The sequence below is a fragment of the Equus asinus genome, chromosome 25 (genome assembly GCF_041296235.1).
Source record: "Equus asinus isolate D_3611 breed Donkey chromosome 25, EquAss-T2T_v2, whole genome shotgun sequence".
Lineage (NCBI taxonomy): Eukaryota > Metazoa > Chordata > Mammalia > Perissodactyla > Equidae > Equus > Equus asinus.
The window spans coordinates 37,559,425-37,578,105 of NC_091814.1; the positions used below are offsets into that span (position 1 = coordinate 37,559,425).

At 39.6% G+C, this 18,681-nt stretch overlaps 2 protein-coding genes across 4 annotated transcripts in view; one reads left to right on the forward strand and one right to left on the reverse strand.

The window, feature by feature from the left end:
• The window catches only part of TPR (translocated promoter region, nuclear basket protein), a 55,626-nt gene extending 54,574 nt beyond the window's left edge, over nucleotides 1–1,052 (forward strand). For both annotated transcript variants that reach the window (XM_070497714.1, XM_014868633.3), the window contains exons 51-52: nucleotides 166–261; nucleotides 856–1,052. In XM_070497714.1, coding sequence (XP_070353815.1) covers nucleotides 166–261; nucleotides 856–911 — 152 coding nt within the window. In that variant the 3' untranslated portion in view covers nucleotides 912–1,052. The remainder of the gene's footprint in view (nucleotides 1–165; nucleotides 262–855) is intronic.
• Nucleotides 105–18,403, reverse strand: PRG4 (proteoglycan 4). Of its 2 annotated transcripts, XM_070497715.1 has the most exons (11): nucleotides 18,278–18,403; nucleotides 17,594–17,695; nucleotides 14,738–14,860; nucleotides 13,310–13,429; nucleotides 5,678–8,563; nucleotides 4,938–5,015; nucleotides 3,694–3,830; nucleotides 3,264–3,420; nucleotides 2,579–2,776; nucleotides 1,974–2,111; nucleotides 105–1,196 (listed from the first exon to the last, which is right to left on the reverse strand). In XM_070497715.1, exons 2-11 carry the CDS (start codon nucleotides 17,667–17,669, stop codon nucleotides 1,099–1,101), a joined length of 4,011 nt encoding a protein of 1,336 aa, XP_070353816.1. In that variant the 5' UTR covers nucleotides 17,670–17,695; nucleotides 18,278–18,403; the 3' UTR covers nucleotides 105–1,098. The 2 variants fall into 2 exon arrangements, with proteins under 2 accessions (XP_070353816.1, XP_070353817.1); XM_070497716.1 differs by lacking the exon at nucleotides 14,738–14,860.
• Between the last annotated feature and the right edge of the window lie 278 nt (nucleotides 18,404–18,681).

Genomic DNA, 18,681 nt, shown 5'->3' on the forward strand with positions numbered 1-18,681 from the left:
TTGTTAAATATTTCTTGTTTAAAAACAAACAGCTTTTAAATATTGAAAGCAAATGCACACCTCTGCATTTTATCCAGGCATTCATTTAGTAATTAGTTTTTGCCACTATAGCTGCTTTCTTGTTTTTTAACTTACTTTCTTGTATCTTAATGTTTTTCTTCTTAGATACTAGCAGTAGTCAACCAAAGCCTTTCAGACGAGTAAGACTTCAGACAACATTGAGACAAGGTGTCCGTGGTCGTCAATTTAACAGACAGAGAGGTAAATTTCTAACATTGATTACATTATAGGATGCAGGACAGGAATAAATGGAGCAAACTTTCTAATCCTTAGGCTTCCAGCTTGTATCTTGTTTTTTTAAAATGTTCCAGGATTGATTAAATAATTACACATTAAGCATGTGATGTTTACTAATCTGTAAGCTTCTTGTAGACAAAATTGTATACCATAAGTATATAGTGAATATGTTCTTCTATATTTATCCATTTCTTCCGTGAATTCAAAGTAAGATTTAGAGAAGCTGAAGTATTATAGTGCTATATAGTCATTTGTTACATCTCTGCCTATAATTATACTTTTTATTCAATAGAATAAAGCTTTGTGACTTTGTTTAGCTAGTAAAAAAAACGTTTTCCAATGTAACTATTAGAGATTGCATTCATGTCATAAAAATGTTAATCTAATTGTTGTAATATTTCCATTGAAGATGTGAAATAGCTAGCACAGTTTCATATCTACATGCCTAGATAATTGATAGAGAAAAATTTTTATAAGAACCTAGGGTAAATGAATACTCTAGTTTTGAGCTCACTTCTTAAAAGATGCGTTCAGTTTAATTCTTTTTTTCTCTTACAGGTGTGAGCCATGCAATGGGAGGGAGAGGAGGAATAAATAGAGGAAACATTAATTAAATGTCTACAAACTGTAATAAATGTGAATAAGATTGTCACATCTGTTTTAGTGTAATGATTGTCGAGTTTAAAAACATTTTTGTATTTAAATTGGTATGCTTATCTCAACATTCTTTATTAATAAAATGTATTTCAGTGTCATTCTTTTCTTCCTTTTAATTAGTCGACTCTTCCTTTGCCCATCGGTCTAAGGACAGTTGTACCAGACTTTGGATAAGGTCTGCCCAGAGCGAGTAGTAATTGCTCTTGCTGTTCTACTAGGCACATCGATGTTATAGTATTGATCTAAATAGAAGAGAAATCATTTTTTTAATTAAAAGAGAACAAAACACTAGAACTTAAAAATGGCTTATGTTGATTATTATACTCAGTGTTTATCATTTTAATATCAGAATTGTTTGCATTAATTAATTGAACTTTCAGACAAAAAGAAAAAAATTACTTTGACAGATTGACCTTTCACCATCTTTCAATAAAATTAGGTTCAACTCTCCTTTTTCAAAGTAAGAATTTGAGAAAAAACAAGTTAGTTTAAAAAATAATTCACTTGAGTTTTATCCTTTTAAAAAATACATTTCGATGTCATTTATATAGGCAGACTAACTTAAATTTCTGGATTTTTCAAGGAAGAGTGTCCCAGGTAATATAATTTAATTAGTAAAATTAGTTTCTCTAGAACTTCTTTCTGATCTTAAAGACTGTGTAATAATGCAGATCAGTATAGCTTTGTGGCAAACAAGGCCTCCATTAAATGCCACAGATGATAGAAACGAAATACTGTTTTCAGTAGTAATTTTACTCAGTTAATTGGATGTTTTATCATAATAGGTTTTAATCTCATGAAGGATAGGGCAGAATTGAATTCCAATCCATTCAATTTAATTTGAAAGTAAAGGGAAAATCTAAAGTTTCTCTTCACAACAATTTGAGTAAGTGTTACAGTTTAACTTGACACCATTAGCATCAGTGAACACTTGGTGCTTTCGCTTTGATTTTATTCACATTGCGGAGATTAGATCACACCTTTGTGAAGCTGTTAAGATTTTACTTATGATAACTTACCCTTAGAAAAGGCATAGTAATCATAGCCATCGGGTTTTCTGAGGTTGGGCAGTGATATAGCGGAAGTAACCGTATCGGGAAGTCCTCTCCAGAGCGTACTCACTTTAACTTCATTATGGAGGAAATCTGTGGAGGGCACTTTAAAGATAGCAGATTGAAAGGTGATGTAGTGTGTTGGAAAGAGCGGCTGTTGGAGTCAGACAGACCTGTTTTAGTCCCAGTTTGCTCACTTAGTAGCTCTTTTACCTGGGGTAAGTTATTTAACTTGGGTGCCTTGGTTTTTGCCCTCTCAAACATGGCGTGAAAAATACTTACCTACCTTTCAGGATTGTTTTGAGGGTTACAGATTTATATATAATGTTCTTGGTGAGAGGTACTTGATAAATGGTATTTATTAGAATTAACAAACCTGAATAAAGTGCATTCCTCACCCACAGAGGAAAAGGGTATTGGTCATTCACTGAGGCAAATTGATATTTTGCATCAATAAGCTTAAAGTATTAGAGCTCTTTGGTCAGTAATTATATTTGTAAGCCTTAATCTCTAAGAAACTGTATTACATCTCTCTCTTGTGTAAGAATTTTTATCACAGTAAAAAACATTACCTTTGTCTTGATAAGAGACTCTGACGGGTGAATAGTGAATTCGGATGGTGTGTGTTTGAGAAGGTCCTGTAGCCCGTTCAAAGCGGCGTCTCCGAATCTGCGGTGCTTCCCCATACACCGAATAATGGATAGCAGGCCGCCTTCCCGGGCACTTTCTGATGGGTTCCTGTTTATAAATATACTGCTGAGTCCTGCCACCTATTGTGTGTTAGAAAAGCACGGATAATATGAAAATTAATTATAATCCCCAAAAAGATGGAAAAGAGCCTTTATAAGGTGGAGGAAACCATCAGTGATTTTCATATTTTTCATAAAATATGTCCAGACGTCAATAATGGCTATTAGTCAAGGGTACACAGTATAAAAATAATTACTAAATCCTGAAATATTTGTTAAATGAATAAAGCCAACCAATTGCATAGTTATACATTTAACTGTTTGAAAGTAAATGATGACATTCTTTATATCAATGACCTGAGAACTCAGAAGGAATGGTGATTTGCGTGTCGTGAGATCTAAATGCTTCTTACTGCCCCCATTTTTTATTTTTTCATTGAAAATACTTGATTCTAGCCATTAAAGGTATCTTTTGACAGCAAACCCCATAATAAATGGGAATAATGAATAAAATTTCCCTGGCAAATTCTTAAAAGTTTTGTAATTTTGTCAATTATGTAGCACATACCTCTCTTGAAAAAATACACAGATTCAGGTCTGTTCTTGTATGTGGCTATTGAGAGAGCTGCCACTATTTTTCCACTTAGTCCTCCAAATCCTTTTGAAATTAGTTTGGGATACCCTGCATCTTTTATATCATTGGTGAAACGCCAGTATTGAGAATCCTGATAATTTAAAAGAAAAGATGATGTTAAGAGCTTTAGGGGAAAAATGGTTAGAAGCTTATTCTTAGATTTAAGTATAGGGAGAAAGTTTTAACTTAAAGTGTTTGAATAAGTTGACCCTTAATGTCAAATTGTGTTAGCTTTTTATTAAATTTTGGTGACAGACTAGTTCATTAAAGTATGGAGACTTTGAAATGGAGGTTAAGCTGATTTATGTTGTCATCATAAACAAAAAATAACTACTGATTCCTCTCACAAAGATACTTCTCTTACCTTGAAGAAGAAAGTTTTTCCTTCGCAGTTGCATCTGGTGAAAACAGTATCAATGGGGGAGGGAATACCCCAAACTTCAGTAATTCTGCGAGGTGGAGATGGTGGGCTGAATGGACGTAGCATCCAGAAATAATGACCTAAAATTGAAAGTGGTGGATCAGCCTACAAGCTGAATGAATACTAAAAAATATCCCAAAAGAAACCAAAAAGAAGAAAATGTAAATAGTTTATCATAAAAACAGATTGAATACGTTAATAAGCATTGTATGATTAGAAGTTTAGTCAGAACTGTGAGTGCTAGTACAGAAGGCAGTATTTGAACATTTCTGAGACTAGCTATTTCTCAAGTCTGAAATTTAGCATACATTTGAAATAGTGTAGTTTTCCAGTTTCTCTAGAAAGCCGCCTGGCTTTGTGACTTAACAGAAAGTCCCCTTATCTCTCAATTTCTTTATCTTTTAGAATTAGGGAGTCATAATTAAATGACTACTGAAATCTCTTTAGCCTCTACTTTGTGTCTGATTTGTTTCCTTTCAAATTTAATCTAAATATAAAAAGACTAGGCCAGCAGACGGTACAGCAGAAAATTAACATGAAATAACTTCTGTTACTCCCCCACAAAGAGTACAACACTGTTGAACACATCACAATCAAGATGTCATTTTAAAATAAAATAGAACAAGGAATACAAATCCTGATGTCATTTCACTTAATACGAAATAAAATTTTTTTTTTGAGGAAGATTAGCCATGAGCTAACATCTGCTGCTGCTCCTCCTCTTTTTGCTGAGGAAGACTGGCCCTGAGCTAACATCCGTGCCCATCTTCTTCTACTTTATACGTGGGACACCTGCCAGAGCATGGCCTTCTGAGCCGTGCCATGTCCGCACCCGGGATCCGAACTGGCGAACCCTGGGCCGCCAAAGGGGAACATGAGAACTTAGTTGCGGCGCCACCAGGCCGGCCCCCAAAATTAAAATTTGAACTACCTTTTAATTCCTAACGGTAGGAAAAATCTTAGTAGCAGTTCAAGTTCTTCGTTTTGTTTGTTACTTTAATGTGTCTAATTTTGTTAATACAATATTTTGGTAATTTACTCTCAGGTTCTCATATTTTGTGAGGTAAGTTCCTCAATCAGGTTCCCCTCCAAAGCTCAACCCAAACTCCCACTTTGCTGTGGCTCCGGTTTTCATAAACACCAAGAACAGAATGATGGGCAGAAAAAGGAACGTGTGCATAGCTCACCTCGAAATGCAACCAACGTCCCGTTGCGCAAAGTGGTCAGTCCGTCCACTGGTTTACCATTGCATAAATTAGTCTCATCTAAAACAAATTAAGAAAAACTTAAGCCAATATAAAACAAAATGAGAAAAGTTCATTTTTTTCAAATCCATTTCCTCTGTTCACCCTTGCCTAAACTCTTGAAGGGTATAGTTTGAGGCATGTGTATTTCAGAGGTGAAAAAGAAGTGATATATTTCATAATTATTTTACTTAAAGGTAATATTATTTTTAAAGTATAAAAATAAATTATGAATTGGAAGGGGCCAGGTTACCTGATCTTCATGTAAATTAGGCAATTATTAGATGTTTGATCTCAGCATGAAATTCTCCTTTTCAGTTCTGATTGCCCTTGGGAATTGGTTTGGAAAAGAAAATACTATTGCAGATTTTTGCTTTGCATTGTACTGTAAGGATAGACTCCCAACTAAATATTTCTGACGTTCTATATACCATCTCTGCTTCTTACAGAGACAGAGGCACTAAATTCCTAACACAGGTTATTACTCAATTTTCCAAAGACCAACTGAGCTCACTGTGGTTACTCCTGCTTACCTACACTGAAGCTGTAAAATTTCTCAAGCTAAGTTTGAGACGCTAGACAATATATATCAATAGAGTTATACTAAGTCAGGGCATTCTGGTTCAGATAGACTTATGATGATATTACCAATTTTTAAAGTGAAGGTAACTCATTCTTATTACCTGAAAGCATGGGGTTGATGCCAATGCCCAGATTGGGTCCTCTCACTAAGAAATCAGGGCCTGGAATAACTATAGGAGTTAACACATGGGGCCTGAGAATCACAAGAGGTTTTTCTCCTTCAGCAGCATCTGCATCTTCATTCTTTGGATTTACTTCAATCATTGCTGAGTTAGGAGTTTGGTTAGGGCTGGTGGTGGTTTGGAGCATGGCTTCCGCTAAAGTGGTAGGGTTCGATTTGGGCGTTGTTGGTGTAGTTATCTTTGGGGGAATTGGTGTAGTCTTTGGTTTTCTCTTACGTGGTGTTTTGGGCTTTTTGGTAGAAGTGGGCTTTCTGGGTGCTTTGGTTGGCTTTTTAGGTTTAGGAGTTGTCACTTTAGAATGAGTAGCTGTATCTTTTGGTATAGCTGTTGTTTCTTCCAGTTTATTTATAGTTTCTTGGGTTGTAGTTGTTTTTGTGGCAGTCATTACTTTGGGTGCAAGAGTTGTAGCTTTGGGAGTAATTTTGGATGATGTCGTAGTATCTTCAGTTGTAGACGTTACTTGCATGATTGTACTTGTTACTTTGGATTCAGTGGTCTTTTCTTCTGTTGTAGTTGCTGTCTCTGTTGTAATTTTAGGTGCAGCGGTTGTAATTTCAGGTATAGTATGTATGTCTTTTCCTGTTACCTTGTCTTTAGCTGTTGTAGTTACTTCAGGTTTGGTCACTTCGGGAGCCTTGGTCGTAGGTACAGCCGGCTCCTTGGGACTGTTTTCAAGAGCCTTTGGTGTGGGTTCTGCAGGAAACTCAGGAGTTGATTCAGCAAGATTCTTGGGAGTAGTGGGAGGCTTCATGGTGGTAGTTGTAGTAGGGGCCTCTGAGGTGGTTGGAGCAGGTGTCTCAGGAGAAGTTGGAGCGGGCTCCTTGGGGCTGGGGCTGGGCGGAGGCTTTTTGGAAGTGGCCAGAGCAGGTTCCTTCGTGGTGGTAGGTGCAGGCTCCTTAGGGGTGGTGAGTATAGGCTCCGTGGTGGTGGTGGGAGCCTGTTTCTTGGGGGTAGTGAGAGCAGGCTCCTCGGGGGGGGTGGGTGCGGGCTCCTCAGGGGTGGTGGATGCAGACTCCTTAGGGATGGTGGGTATGGGCTCCTTAGGGCTAGTGGGTCCAGGCTTCTTGGAGGTAGTGGGAGCTGACTCCTTAGGGATGGTGGGAGCGGGGTCCTTAGGGGTGGTGGGTGTGGGCTCCTTGGGGGTGGTGGGAGCAGACTCCTTGGAGGTAGTGGGAGCGGGCTCCTTAGGGGTGGTGGGTGCAGGCTCCTTTGGGCTGGTGGGAACGGGCTCCTTGGGGGTAGTGGGTGCAGGCTCCTTGGGGGTGGTGGGAGCTGGCTCCTTGGGGGTGGTGGGAGCCGTTTCCTTGGCCGTGGTGGAAGCCGTCTCCTTGGGTGTGGTGGAAGAGGGCTCCTTGGTGGTGGTGGGTGCAGGCTCCTTGGGGGTGGTGGGAGCGGGCTCCTCGGCGGTGGTGGGAGCGGGCTCCTTGAGGGTGGTGGGTGCGGGCTCCTTGGTCGTGGTAGGTGCGGGCTCCTCGGGGGTGGTGGGAGCGGGCTCCTCGGCGGTGGTGGGAGCGGGCTCCTCGGCGGTGGTGGGAGCGGGCTCCTTGAGGGTGGTGGGTGCGGGCTCCTTGGTCGTGGTAGGTGCGGGCTCCTCGGGGGTGGTGGGAGCGGGCTCCTCGGCGGTGGTGGGAGCGGGCTCCTCGGCGGTGGTGGGAGCGGGCTCCTTGAGGGTGGTGGGTGCGGGCTCCTTGGTCGTGGTAGGTGCGGGCTCCTCGGCGGTGGTGGGAGCGGGCTCCTCGGCGGTGGTGGGAGCGGGCTCCTCGGCGGTGGTGGGAGCGGGCTCCTTGAGGGTGGTGGGTGCGCGCTCCTTGGTCGTGGTAGGTGCGGGCTCCTTGGGGCTGGTGGGAGCGGGCTCCTCGGGGCTGGTGGGAGCCGTCTCCTCGGGTGTGGTGGGAGCGGGCTCCTTGGTGGTGGTGGGTGCGGGCTCCTTGGTGGTGGTGGGAGCAGTCTCCTCGGGGGTGGTGGGTGCGGGCTCCTTGGTCGTGGTAGAAGTGGGCTCCTTGGGGGTGGTGGGAGCGGGCTTCTCGGGGGTGGTGGGAGCCGTCTCCTCGGGGGTGGTGGGTGCGGGCTCCTCGGGGGTGGTGGGAGCGGGCTCCTCGGGGGTGGTGGGAGCGGTCTCCTCGGGGGTGGTGGGTGTGGGCTCCTTGGTCGTGGTAGAAGTAGGCTCCTCGGGGCTGATGGGAGCGGGCTCCTCGGCGGTGGTGGGTGCGGGCTCCTCGGCGGTGGTGGGTGTGGGCTCCTCGGGGGTGGTGGGTGCGGGCTCCTCGGGGGTGGTGGGTGCAGGCCCCTTGGTGGTGGTGGAAGTAGGCTTCTTGGTGGTAGTGGGAGCAGGCCCCTTAGTAGTAGTGGGAGCAGGCCCCTTGGTGGTGGTGAGAGAAGGGGATTTGGTTGTAGTTTCAGCTTTGGGTGTAGATTTAGCAGGAACTTCAGATGCGGGTGCAAAATCTTTATCAGATGTTTTCTCTGTACTCTTTCTAGCTGAAGTAGTCTTCTCATTTGCACTAGTTGAAGTCTCTTTATTTGTTATCTCTGTCTCTTTAGTTTCAACTGTTGTCTCCTTATTGGGTGTTGAAGTTGTCTCTTTGGATGTATCAGAATTAGGTGGAAGACTGGGTTTAGGATTTATTGGTTTTACTGTTGTAATCTTGGGAGATGTAGTAACTTTGTTGCGTTGGGTGGTAGGAATCTTAGGAGTTGGGATGAGCATGAAATCACCATTGTCCAGTCCACTTCCAGCTTCATCTATAACTGGTGGTTCTGGAGTAGGTTTCTTTTTAGGAGTTCTTTTCTTCTTGCTGTCTTTTACTAGAGAAAAAAATACATGTCTTTTATTGTAATCGTTTTTTCCTTCTTTAATAGTGACATAAAGATCCTTATCACTGACTAGCAGTGTGTCTCTAGGCAAATTGCTGCCTCTAATCTGTCTATTAATTTACTGTGAAATGGTAAATACTCAACCTATCTTATTTGGCTATTTTAGGGAATGAATAAGATAAGGGGTGAAAAGCACAAGTGAAACTCTACACAAGTAACACATGGAAACAAGTGGCGACTGAAATTGCCAACACGATCAATAACACTGAATGCATCTCTCTATATTTAAACACTCTTTGCCCCTCACTTTCTCCACTCCTCTTATTCCTCATTGCTCAGTGCCCTTTCCTTCCTCCTGGAAACCTAGTTCCAACATCTTGTAGATTCACTACACCAATTGCCTCAGAGGCCTCTACAACTGCACCTAAGGGCTCTGCTCCAGTCACCTCCACAGTCCTTGCTGAGCCCTGTTTCCATAGGCATGGCTGTTAGCCGCTCTCTTTCCTCTGCCCACCTAAACTTGACAGTCCCAGTGGATATAGAGAGGTGATTAGGATGCCACGGCAGCAAAAAGACCCTGTCTAACAGGATTTCCCATAGCAACTACCCCATAGGTGACCTACAGAGCCCAAGGGGCACATCACTGAGATGAGTTCCATTTAGCAAACATATTTTGCACTTCTATTGTGTGCAAGACTCTCTGGATGACTCAAAGATTAAATATCTGGCTATTCGGCAAGAGAGAAGACTTCAAGAGAAGTCACAACCACCCAGGAAATAAGTTCTTCAAAACTCCAGTATCCAGAATTCAGTATTTCCTGGAGAAAGAGAATATATTTTAGGAATTCAGGAAATTATGAAAAGCAGAACAAAGGGAATCTCTTTTCAGGAGGTAACAGCCTACTCTGTTGTTCATTCTCTACCACAGAAAAATCAGCCAGATATGACATGCAATTTATTAGGAAAATCATAAAGAGGATCTGTAAAATCTGGATGATAATATTGCCTTTCCAAGAGAGGTGTACGAGAATTTAACGGATTAACATTTTAAAACACTTAAAGTAGTACATGCGTTTGTTAAAAAAAAAAAAATCTGAGGAAGGAAAAATGAAAACGCAAGGATGATAGAGGAAGAAGGAGGAGAAAGAAAAATGATTTCAGATAGAAAGGAATTCAAATAGAAAACCATAAATAATCATCTCTGGTGCCATCCTGTGGTTCCACGGTTGCTGCTATAGCATCTTTTTATTCCTTTGTTTTAAGGAGTGGTTTCTTAGCTGCTTGGCACTAATTTCCTATGGAAGTTTTCATTGGTATCTTCTAAAATAATTTTTATAAAGCTATACCCCCCAAATATTGAAATGTCCTCAAATCATTCTACCAACACACATTACTTTGACATAATTATTGTTAGCATGGCATTGATATAGCCTTTGATCTTTATCAATGCTCAAACCTTTGGGTTTCTTCTTTAATTCTCTATTAGCAGCTGAATTTTTGGAAGACTTGACTTTCCGAATAGTTGAAGAGGAAGAGGAAGAGGAGGAGGAAGACTCTTGATTTTCAGAAACAGAATGTTCTATAAATCAAATAAAAAGGTTGATCACACCAACTGTGATTTAAAGCAGAAAAGAATTGCCAGTCCAAATACAAGAAATGCTGTCCACTAGTTTACAAATGTCTGTATTCTGCCTTTATTTTATCCGTAATGTAATCAATTGACATTTTAATTTAACTGTCGGTTAAAAGCAACACACTTGAGCTGATCACAAATACAATATAACTGTATGACTTTCTTATATCTCACAGAATCTAATGATTCTGCAAAGAAAATCATGGGCTTTTTTGCTTGTTTGTTTTTGCTCTTGTTTTACAGTAACACTTGTTTCTTCTGATTATTTTAACCTAGACCCATCCATATTGGGTTTGGTAAATAAGGAAAATAAATACCTGAGGGTTTATATAAAACAAGTAAAAGTGTAACGAACCTTTAATGACTCATAAGACTACCCTGTTCTATGAGAAGTCTTGTAAAAGTAGGCCACCTACGGTTATTTCATCTCAGAAACCTCCTTTTGTTACAGCTGTCATCTTCCTACCTTCTATTATTTCCTCTGATTCTATAACTTTCTTAGTCTTCTTCTTGTTTGATTTGGGTGAACGTTTGGCTGTTGATTTGATGGTTTGAGATGCTCCTGGAGGCGGAGGCGAAGTCTTTGAAGATGGTGGTGATGTGGGATTATGCACTGAGGCCAAGCAAGACAGGTGGGTTAACATCTTGTTCATATTCATCACAACACTAACTGTGAAAGGCGTGGATGTATCTGGCTTCAAAAGTAGATGCTGGTGAAAACCAGCACAGGCAGGCTCTAGCCCAATGCTAATGACTCCAAACCAATTAATTCTGAAGATGCATTGCTATAAAATATTGGTTCTCAAATTGTTATAAGTTATGACAGGGAGGAAATGCTTAGGAATCAGAAGACCTGAATTCCAGTTCTAGGCCTGCAAGACTCTACCATTGTGACCTTGGGCAAATGGGTTAACTCTCTTGAACTTCATTTTCTTGCCTGCAAATTGAAATGTTTATTCTAGATGATTTCTGAAGGTGTTTCCTTGCCTAAGAAATAATTGACTCTATGAACTCCATCCCTTGTGCCAGCCTTCTGTGATGATAAAAACAATTACAGCATGTGGATGACAAGTATTTGTGCTCTCAAGAAGAGAAATATAATTACATTTTTCCTGTTTTCATATTCATTTAAATCAAATGGTGCCAAATTACCTTTCATTTATTTCTTTAAGTACAAAAGTTCTACATGAATATTCACTCTTATAAAAATTTCACACCTTGCATTATGCTTTTCTCAAAATTTGTTGCCCTTCTCCAAGCTAAACAACGGTTAACAGTTTGACATGTGTCTTTTAAGCTTTTTATGGCCCCTCCTCCCACTCCTTTTCATGTCTAGAAGAGAAGAGCTGGGACATGTTTTGATCTTGAGGAGCCAGAATAAAAAGGAGAGGAACTTCTGAAAGACAAGAAAGCAGAGAACAGTAGGGATGCTCTGGGTGGAGGAGAGGTGAGAGAAATCCTGCTGTTTTTACCAAACTTCTCCTCAGAACTCCTGCTGCAGTCTCCGTCAGCTGACCACCATCTTTCTCCTCCCACCCAACAAAAACGCTAATGCCTCAACTTGAGAAAGAGTTCTGCCACGTACTAGCCAAGAGATCTTGAGCAAAACAATGAACCTCTTGGACTGTTTTCTCACCCACATGCAGAGGCACTTGACTGCTATGATTCCTTTGATTCTTGAAAAGTTATGATTTTGAGACATACGGATGCCTACAAGCAGTATATCTATAGCAATCTTGAAACAACTAAGTGATGAGTCGCAAGATAGTCTGGTTGTTATTTTTAAAAAATAAAGTATTGAAGCTTTGAGTGCTTCCTTTATTTTCACTTGGAACCCTGACTATCTCTGTGAACTCTGTAAAGGAAGCTTACCGTCATCAATTTTGTTCATTGAGTTCTAGGTAAACCTCAGGTAATCTGAACTACCACTTAGTAGCATGAATCATTGTCTTTATTAATGTGTTCTCTCAATGCCTTGTCACTCTCTCCCCACCGGTCCTCTGCCCAAAATAAATGCTTAGGTTTTTGTCTCACAGCCAAAACAATTATGAGGACAATGAATAAATATGTATCATTCATTGTGGGTCCTTCTGAAAGCTGCAGGAACTCTGCACTCTGAGTTTTTGGTTACCAGAGTGTTACCTCCACTATTTTTGGAACGCTTTCCAATGAAAACACTGAACAGTTAAGAAATGTCCCTCAACTATGCTGATTAACAGTTTTCCATCCTATTTCTCCACTGTTCAAAAGAAGCAGGAGGTACAGCCTTGTTTAAATAAAATAAGATTATGCAAGCCATGCTTATTTTCAATTTTACCTCCACAAATATTCTTGTTTTAACAAAGTAGGATTTAAGAACAAACATTTGGTAAAAGAAAGGAATTCAGTATTTAAGTATATTTTTAAAATCTTGGTTTTTTTGGGTAAAATCTAGAGGGTTCTGTTATACTTTCAGAATACTCCTCCAGGACCTGTAACTAGAGAAGAGGATTTTCAAATGGGACTATGCCTTTTTATTGACTCCATCACACAAAGGCATTAGGTTAGAGACTATTGGGGGGACTGTAGAGATGAGAAGTACAACGAACAGTTAACAACTTCTTGGTAGGTTTGCCTGTAAATTTAATGCCTTAAACTAACACAGAAATGTACTAGTTCAGAGAATATGAAAATGTCGATTCTGTCCTTAAATATACGTTCAAAAACATTGACGCCAAAAGCACAGATAGCTCAAAGGGCAGTTGATTTTGTGAGGTCAGCACCATTAGGGTGAGACAAGAAATCATCAAACGTGTTGGTTACTGTTGATTTAACCTGAAATTGAACCATAGCTGAAGAAAAAAAGCACGTCCATTCAGCCCCTGTTCTCTCTGTTGCTCAAGTGGCGATCTCTGGTGCTCCCGGGGCCTGGCTGAACCCGGGATTGCTGCTACAGACTTCCGTTCTTTAATTTCACCTTGGTGAAACAAAATTAATATGAAAGAGCTTGTATGTTAGTAAAATCAAGACCTTAGATGGAGTGTGTGTAGGCATTGTCAGTGAAGCTCAGACAGGTGCCCAGGTGCGGCTGTACCCAGAAGTATCTTGGGTACGGTGATGCTTACCTTCTTCACAGAAACTCTCATAATCGGAACAGCACTTGCCGTACTTCTTACAGTCCGCGTCACAGTCACACTCCCTTCCTCTTGAAAAGGACTCGAAGCAGCGACCTTTACAGGAAAGCTCTACCCAGAGCAAAATAAGACATTGTGGATTATTGATGATGCAGCCACACCCGTATATTGATTACCATTTCCCACCTTACGGCTGACTAGAGTTCCGAAAGTACATATCTAAGTCCTTTATTTGGAATTTGGAGGACATCACCCAGGAAGAAATGGATGGTTTGCCAAGTAGAGACAGCCCAAGTCAAGAAAGAAATGTGGCTTAGGGAAATTTTCTTGCCCTTCAAGGCTCCCAGAGATACCCCAATTCTGCTTGAGTCATTTACAAGTACAGACAATGGAATACCGGGAAAAGTCTAAATTGTGAAGTATCTTTCATATGAAATCCCTCTGTCCTCTCCTCTGTACACCACCGCTTTGTAATAGATTTTTGTTAATTGAACATTCAGATTCTACAATAATACGTTCCAAAGAGCTGGCTTACAATGAGCCACTATTTAGGCTCAAAAATTATCTATAACGCAGAGACCTTTATTATGACAAACTAGGCAAGGTGTAGAGATGAAAGATTTCAGCCTAATCCCATGGCATGGACCATGTAAGAGAGGGCTGCTCATTTCCCGAAAAGTCTCAGTTAGAGGCACGCTGACTCACCGAGACCTGTTTGAAATAGTTACCTTATACATCACATAAATTGTACAACAACATATTTATCAGCTTCACATGCAAAGTTTAAAGCAAATGTAACTTTGAAACAATTTTAACTATAATTTTCATAAGTTGAATATGACATGTTTCTGTGTTAACAAAATGGAGAAAAATATATTCAAATAAAATACCACTCATAATTTAAAATTCACATTCTTTGGGTTTTAACTGAAATTCTTCATTAAACACTAATGCTTCCTCTTTAAAGCGACTTTTTCAGGTAATTTAGAAATATATTAATATCGAGAAGTCAAATGGTAGACAAAATTATTTTACATCCATGGATTCTTTTGATGAAACTATTGAAGGGCCCCATCATTAAGCAATTATATCTCTGATTGGTAGTAAATAATTACTCATTTCTATTTACTTAATGACTCCCAAGTCACACTATTCTCTATTTAAAACAAGACATTTTCCTTGGCACTAGTCAATAACCTTGCGCAAGTGACAAATTCCCACGCCTTCCTCACCCTCCCCCAGTAGTCACAAGCTTTGATGCTATAGTTAGGTACAGCACACTGCAACATTTATGCGAGGAAGGGAAAGGCACTTAAGCAAAAAGAGTGACATAGTGTGAAAGCAGCACTGCAAGGGGGCACGGGGACTCTCACAGAACAGTGTTGCTTGACGGAGGAGACACCATCTCGCAGGACTTACCCGAGGTGCAGACTTTCTTGAAATCAGGGCAGCACTCCATGTAGTATTGGCAGTTAAAATCACAGTTGCAGGTGGCATCTCTAGAATACCCTTCCCCACATCTCCCTGCACAGCTTGATAAATCTAAAATTACACAATACTAGCGTGAACATGGCCAAACCACTTGACAGAAGGGAAGAGATCTAACGAGGAGGACAAAGCCACGGGGAGAGGGAGAATTATATTGACTAGAAAAGGTTGGGAATGAGAGTTAGCAATGGGTCCAGTTGATTGTTGCCTGATCTCTTAGGTGACATTGATCATGCCACTTTATTCTTTACTAGACTGAGAAGATAACTACGCTTTTGAAAATCAGGCAAAATAATGGCTTCGCATAAAAGGGGTGATCTTTCTGGGGGAGGGGTGGCAGCTACAGCTCATTGATGCTGCTGAGATGATGATGAGGTGCCATTTACTGAGCATGTCTGTGCTGGGCACTGAGTCACATGTTATCTCTAATGCTTATGAAAATGTTGCCAGGAGAGTATTAACAGCCCTTTTTAGAGATAAGGAAGCCGAAACACGAAATTGTAATAACTTGCTCGAGGGTACCAGATAGTTAATAGTTCCAGTGTATATATAGGGCAGGTCAATTAATACCTATTAACTATTTGTATTGACCTCTTTCACTCTCAGAAGTGTCCTGATTTGCATAATAAATTATAGGGTCATCCTAAATTAACCGCTCACCTAGAATTTAAAGTCGGATATGTCTGATTCTAAAGCCCAGATTTTTCCTACCCAATTACATTGCCAGCATGAACTTTCCTGGACTTCCTCCTCCCTTTCTTGGTGGTGATAACTGGGGAAGTCAGATGCTTAAGACGACTGCCAAAGTGAGTACAAAATAAATAACTCTTGAAATAGCATCTGGGCATGAACATAAAGGTCATGAACAGAGTTATTCTGGGCAAAACAAGAACAAAGGCATAACTATCCTCAACTATATTTTAAAAATCATTTGGAAAACACCTTGAAAACCTCCCTGAGAGATAACCACAGAGATGTAATTGGATCCATCCCTGGAATGGAAACGGGCAGGTGCAATGTCCTAAATCCACAGAGGGACGTTGAAACACTGAAAAAATCTCAAAATAGTGAGTCCAGGAAAGGTAATGTCTTAATACACAAATAAAACAGTAAATATTAGGACAACTCTCAGAACTTTTTGCATACATTTGTACACAATACACAACAAAAATGCATATATAGTGTATGTATATAAATACATATATTATATATAAAGAAAAAACAGAATGGGAAATGGTCGAGAAGGCAAGAAAAGCAGACAAGACAGCATCAAAATGTTGTTCTTTTACACTTAGCATATTTCTGCAATGGGAAATCAATTTTCTTTACAGGAAATGTTTAGTTTCATAAATGTCTGTCCTACTTTTATTGCTATTAATTTTAACAGCTAATTTTAAACTCATTTATTTAAAGGAAAATAAAACTGTCTTACTGAAAAACCACTTTTTATTACAGAGGAAAGGTAGATTCCGAAGTGCCCCCAGTGTTATGAACCTTGTAATATTATTATGAGAAATCAGAAGGGTCTGGAGATAGCAGAATAGTCATCATTCCTTATGAAATATTTATATTTGCTTTCACGCATTTTTCCATCTTTTCTTATCTAAATGATTCTGAAACTATGTCCATGGCAGGCAGTTATCTCTCATGCTCAGGTTCATGAGAATTTTAACTATTTTACTGGAAATGTCTACTTTATAAATGTAATTTCATCATAACAATCATGGACCTTGATTTTTCTTCTCTCAGATTTTGCTTATCAAAGAAAAAAGGGAAACAAAAATCCCTAGATTGATATTTTTGTCATTACTCAACATTGATTGCATGCTGGAGACTTTTGCTAAGGTGATTACATCGAATGTTTTCTAAAAATGAGTAAGAAGAATTGTCATCCAGGACGACTCTGTTTTGAAGGACTGTGAATAGTTCAATGTTATAATATAAAATGACATTCACATCTGTGTAAGTCCATATCTGGGTGAATATTCCTTGTAAGAAAGAGAGCCCATCTTCAAGATTAAAAAATGCCATTTGAAACTTTGGAAATGTTCATTGGAATATGATATCTACATCTACGTGGTACTAAAATAACTTTTTGTTTTTTAAAGATTGGCACCTGGGCTAACAACTGTTGCCAATCTTTTTTTTTTCTGCTTTATCTCCCCAAACCGTCCCCCCCCCCCTTACACAGTTGTATATCTTAGTTGCAGGTCCCTCTAGTTGTGGGATGTGGGACGCCGCCTCAACGTGGCCTGACGAGTGGTGCCATGTCCGCGCCCAGGATCCGAACCCTGGGTCGCCGCAGCGGAGTGCGCAAACTTAACCACTCGGCCACGGAGCCGGCCCCTAAAATAACTTATCAACAATTTATTCTGTAAAAGACTAGTTAAATTTCTTTGTAACCATGTAGGCAAAAATTACCTGCTACTTAAATATTATTCTTTTCAGTTAATCTAATAATATTGTATCACTCCAGCATAGTTTTATCATTTAAGTGCCTGTATTTTTTTAAACTTTTGGAAGAACCGCAAGAATAAAGAACACAAAAGTTATTCAATAGAAGCTCAAAACTTCTTGAAAGCTTCCATAGTACACGAGGAAAAAGTGAGAATTCCAAAATATTTATAAATATGCAACCTATGCTTTACATAATTTTAAGATTGTACTATGCATTAAACTCAAACAAATGTACATGTTTAGAAATCTATTTCTTTTGTTGTCATAAAAGTCAGAACTGAATGATTAGCAATAGCTGTTAAATGAAAGTATTTTTGATGGTTAAGTTACCTTGAGAAGAAACTTCCTGAATGGAGAAAATAGAAAGCAGCAGCAACAAGTAAATGGGAAGTATTTTCCACTCCATGGTTGTTTTCGGGCACCAAGCCCTCACTGAAAAGAAAAGTATCAGAAAACTCCTCTTTAATCTCGCCACTTCTTTACACCTGTGCTACATAACAGTGTTTCAGTAACTCTTAAAATGCAATTTAATGATAAAACCATCCTATCTTGAGACAAGACTATGAAAACTAATCAGCCTTAATTCCACAGTAAATATTTGATCATTAGATTTAATCTGATGCGGAAGAGATCATCAACTCACCATCTCAGTCATGTTATTGATCATTTTAATACTTAGAATTTCCCCAAACAGAAAACAGCCTTATCTTAAAACTTTATTCAAATTATAGCAGGTACTTACAGTGGAAGGTTTAAACCCTCTCTTGGGAAAAAAGAAAATAATGAGCTTCAGTAAAATTTAATTTAACAAGCAGAAGAGTTATCCTTCCAACTTTCCCTTAACTCTCAATATAAATTTATAAGCTTCAACAGGTGTATTGCATACATATGACCCTATTCAAACTTTCCAACTACTGTCCTTATAAATCTTTTTCAAACACCTTTAATAAAGTATATTCCTATTGAATTGAAAACACATTTAATTCCATGAGGCAAGTTAACTTTGACACTTACCAGTAAAAGGATAGATGAATTTCTCCAATGTCCTGGGTGTCTTATATATCGGTGCAAATATATTGCGGTGAATCAATTAGTCCAAAGGTTAGACAAAATCAACAGTGACAACCTATGAAATCAAACTTTCCTCATTTATTGGAAGAGGGCCCAGACGACTAGACTTAGGCAACATCTGGAAAACACTTCCATTAAGAAAAATGACTACTACAAAATAAATTTAGATTTATCGGCCAAAACACACTTTTAATTCCTAAGTGAAGTGAACAAATTGTTCTGAGATGGTAAATCCCTCTGGCAGGCTTCAACTAGTATATTGAAGCAGCAACTTTAAAATAGTCAAATGCTGATATCATTGCTTCCTTTTTTTTCCCAGTTAACTCCAGCAAAGAGTGGCTTTGAAA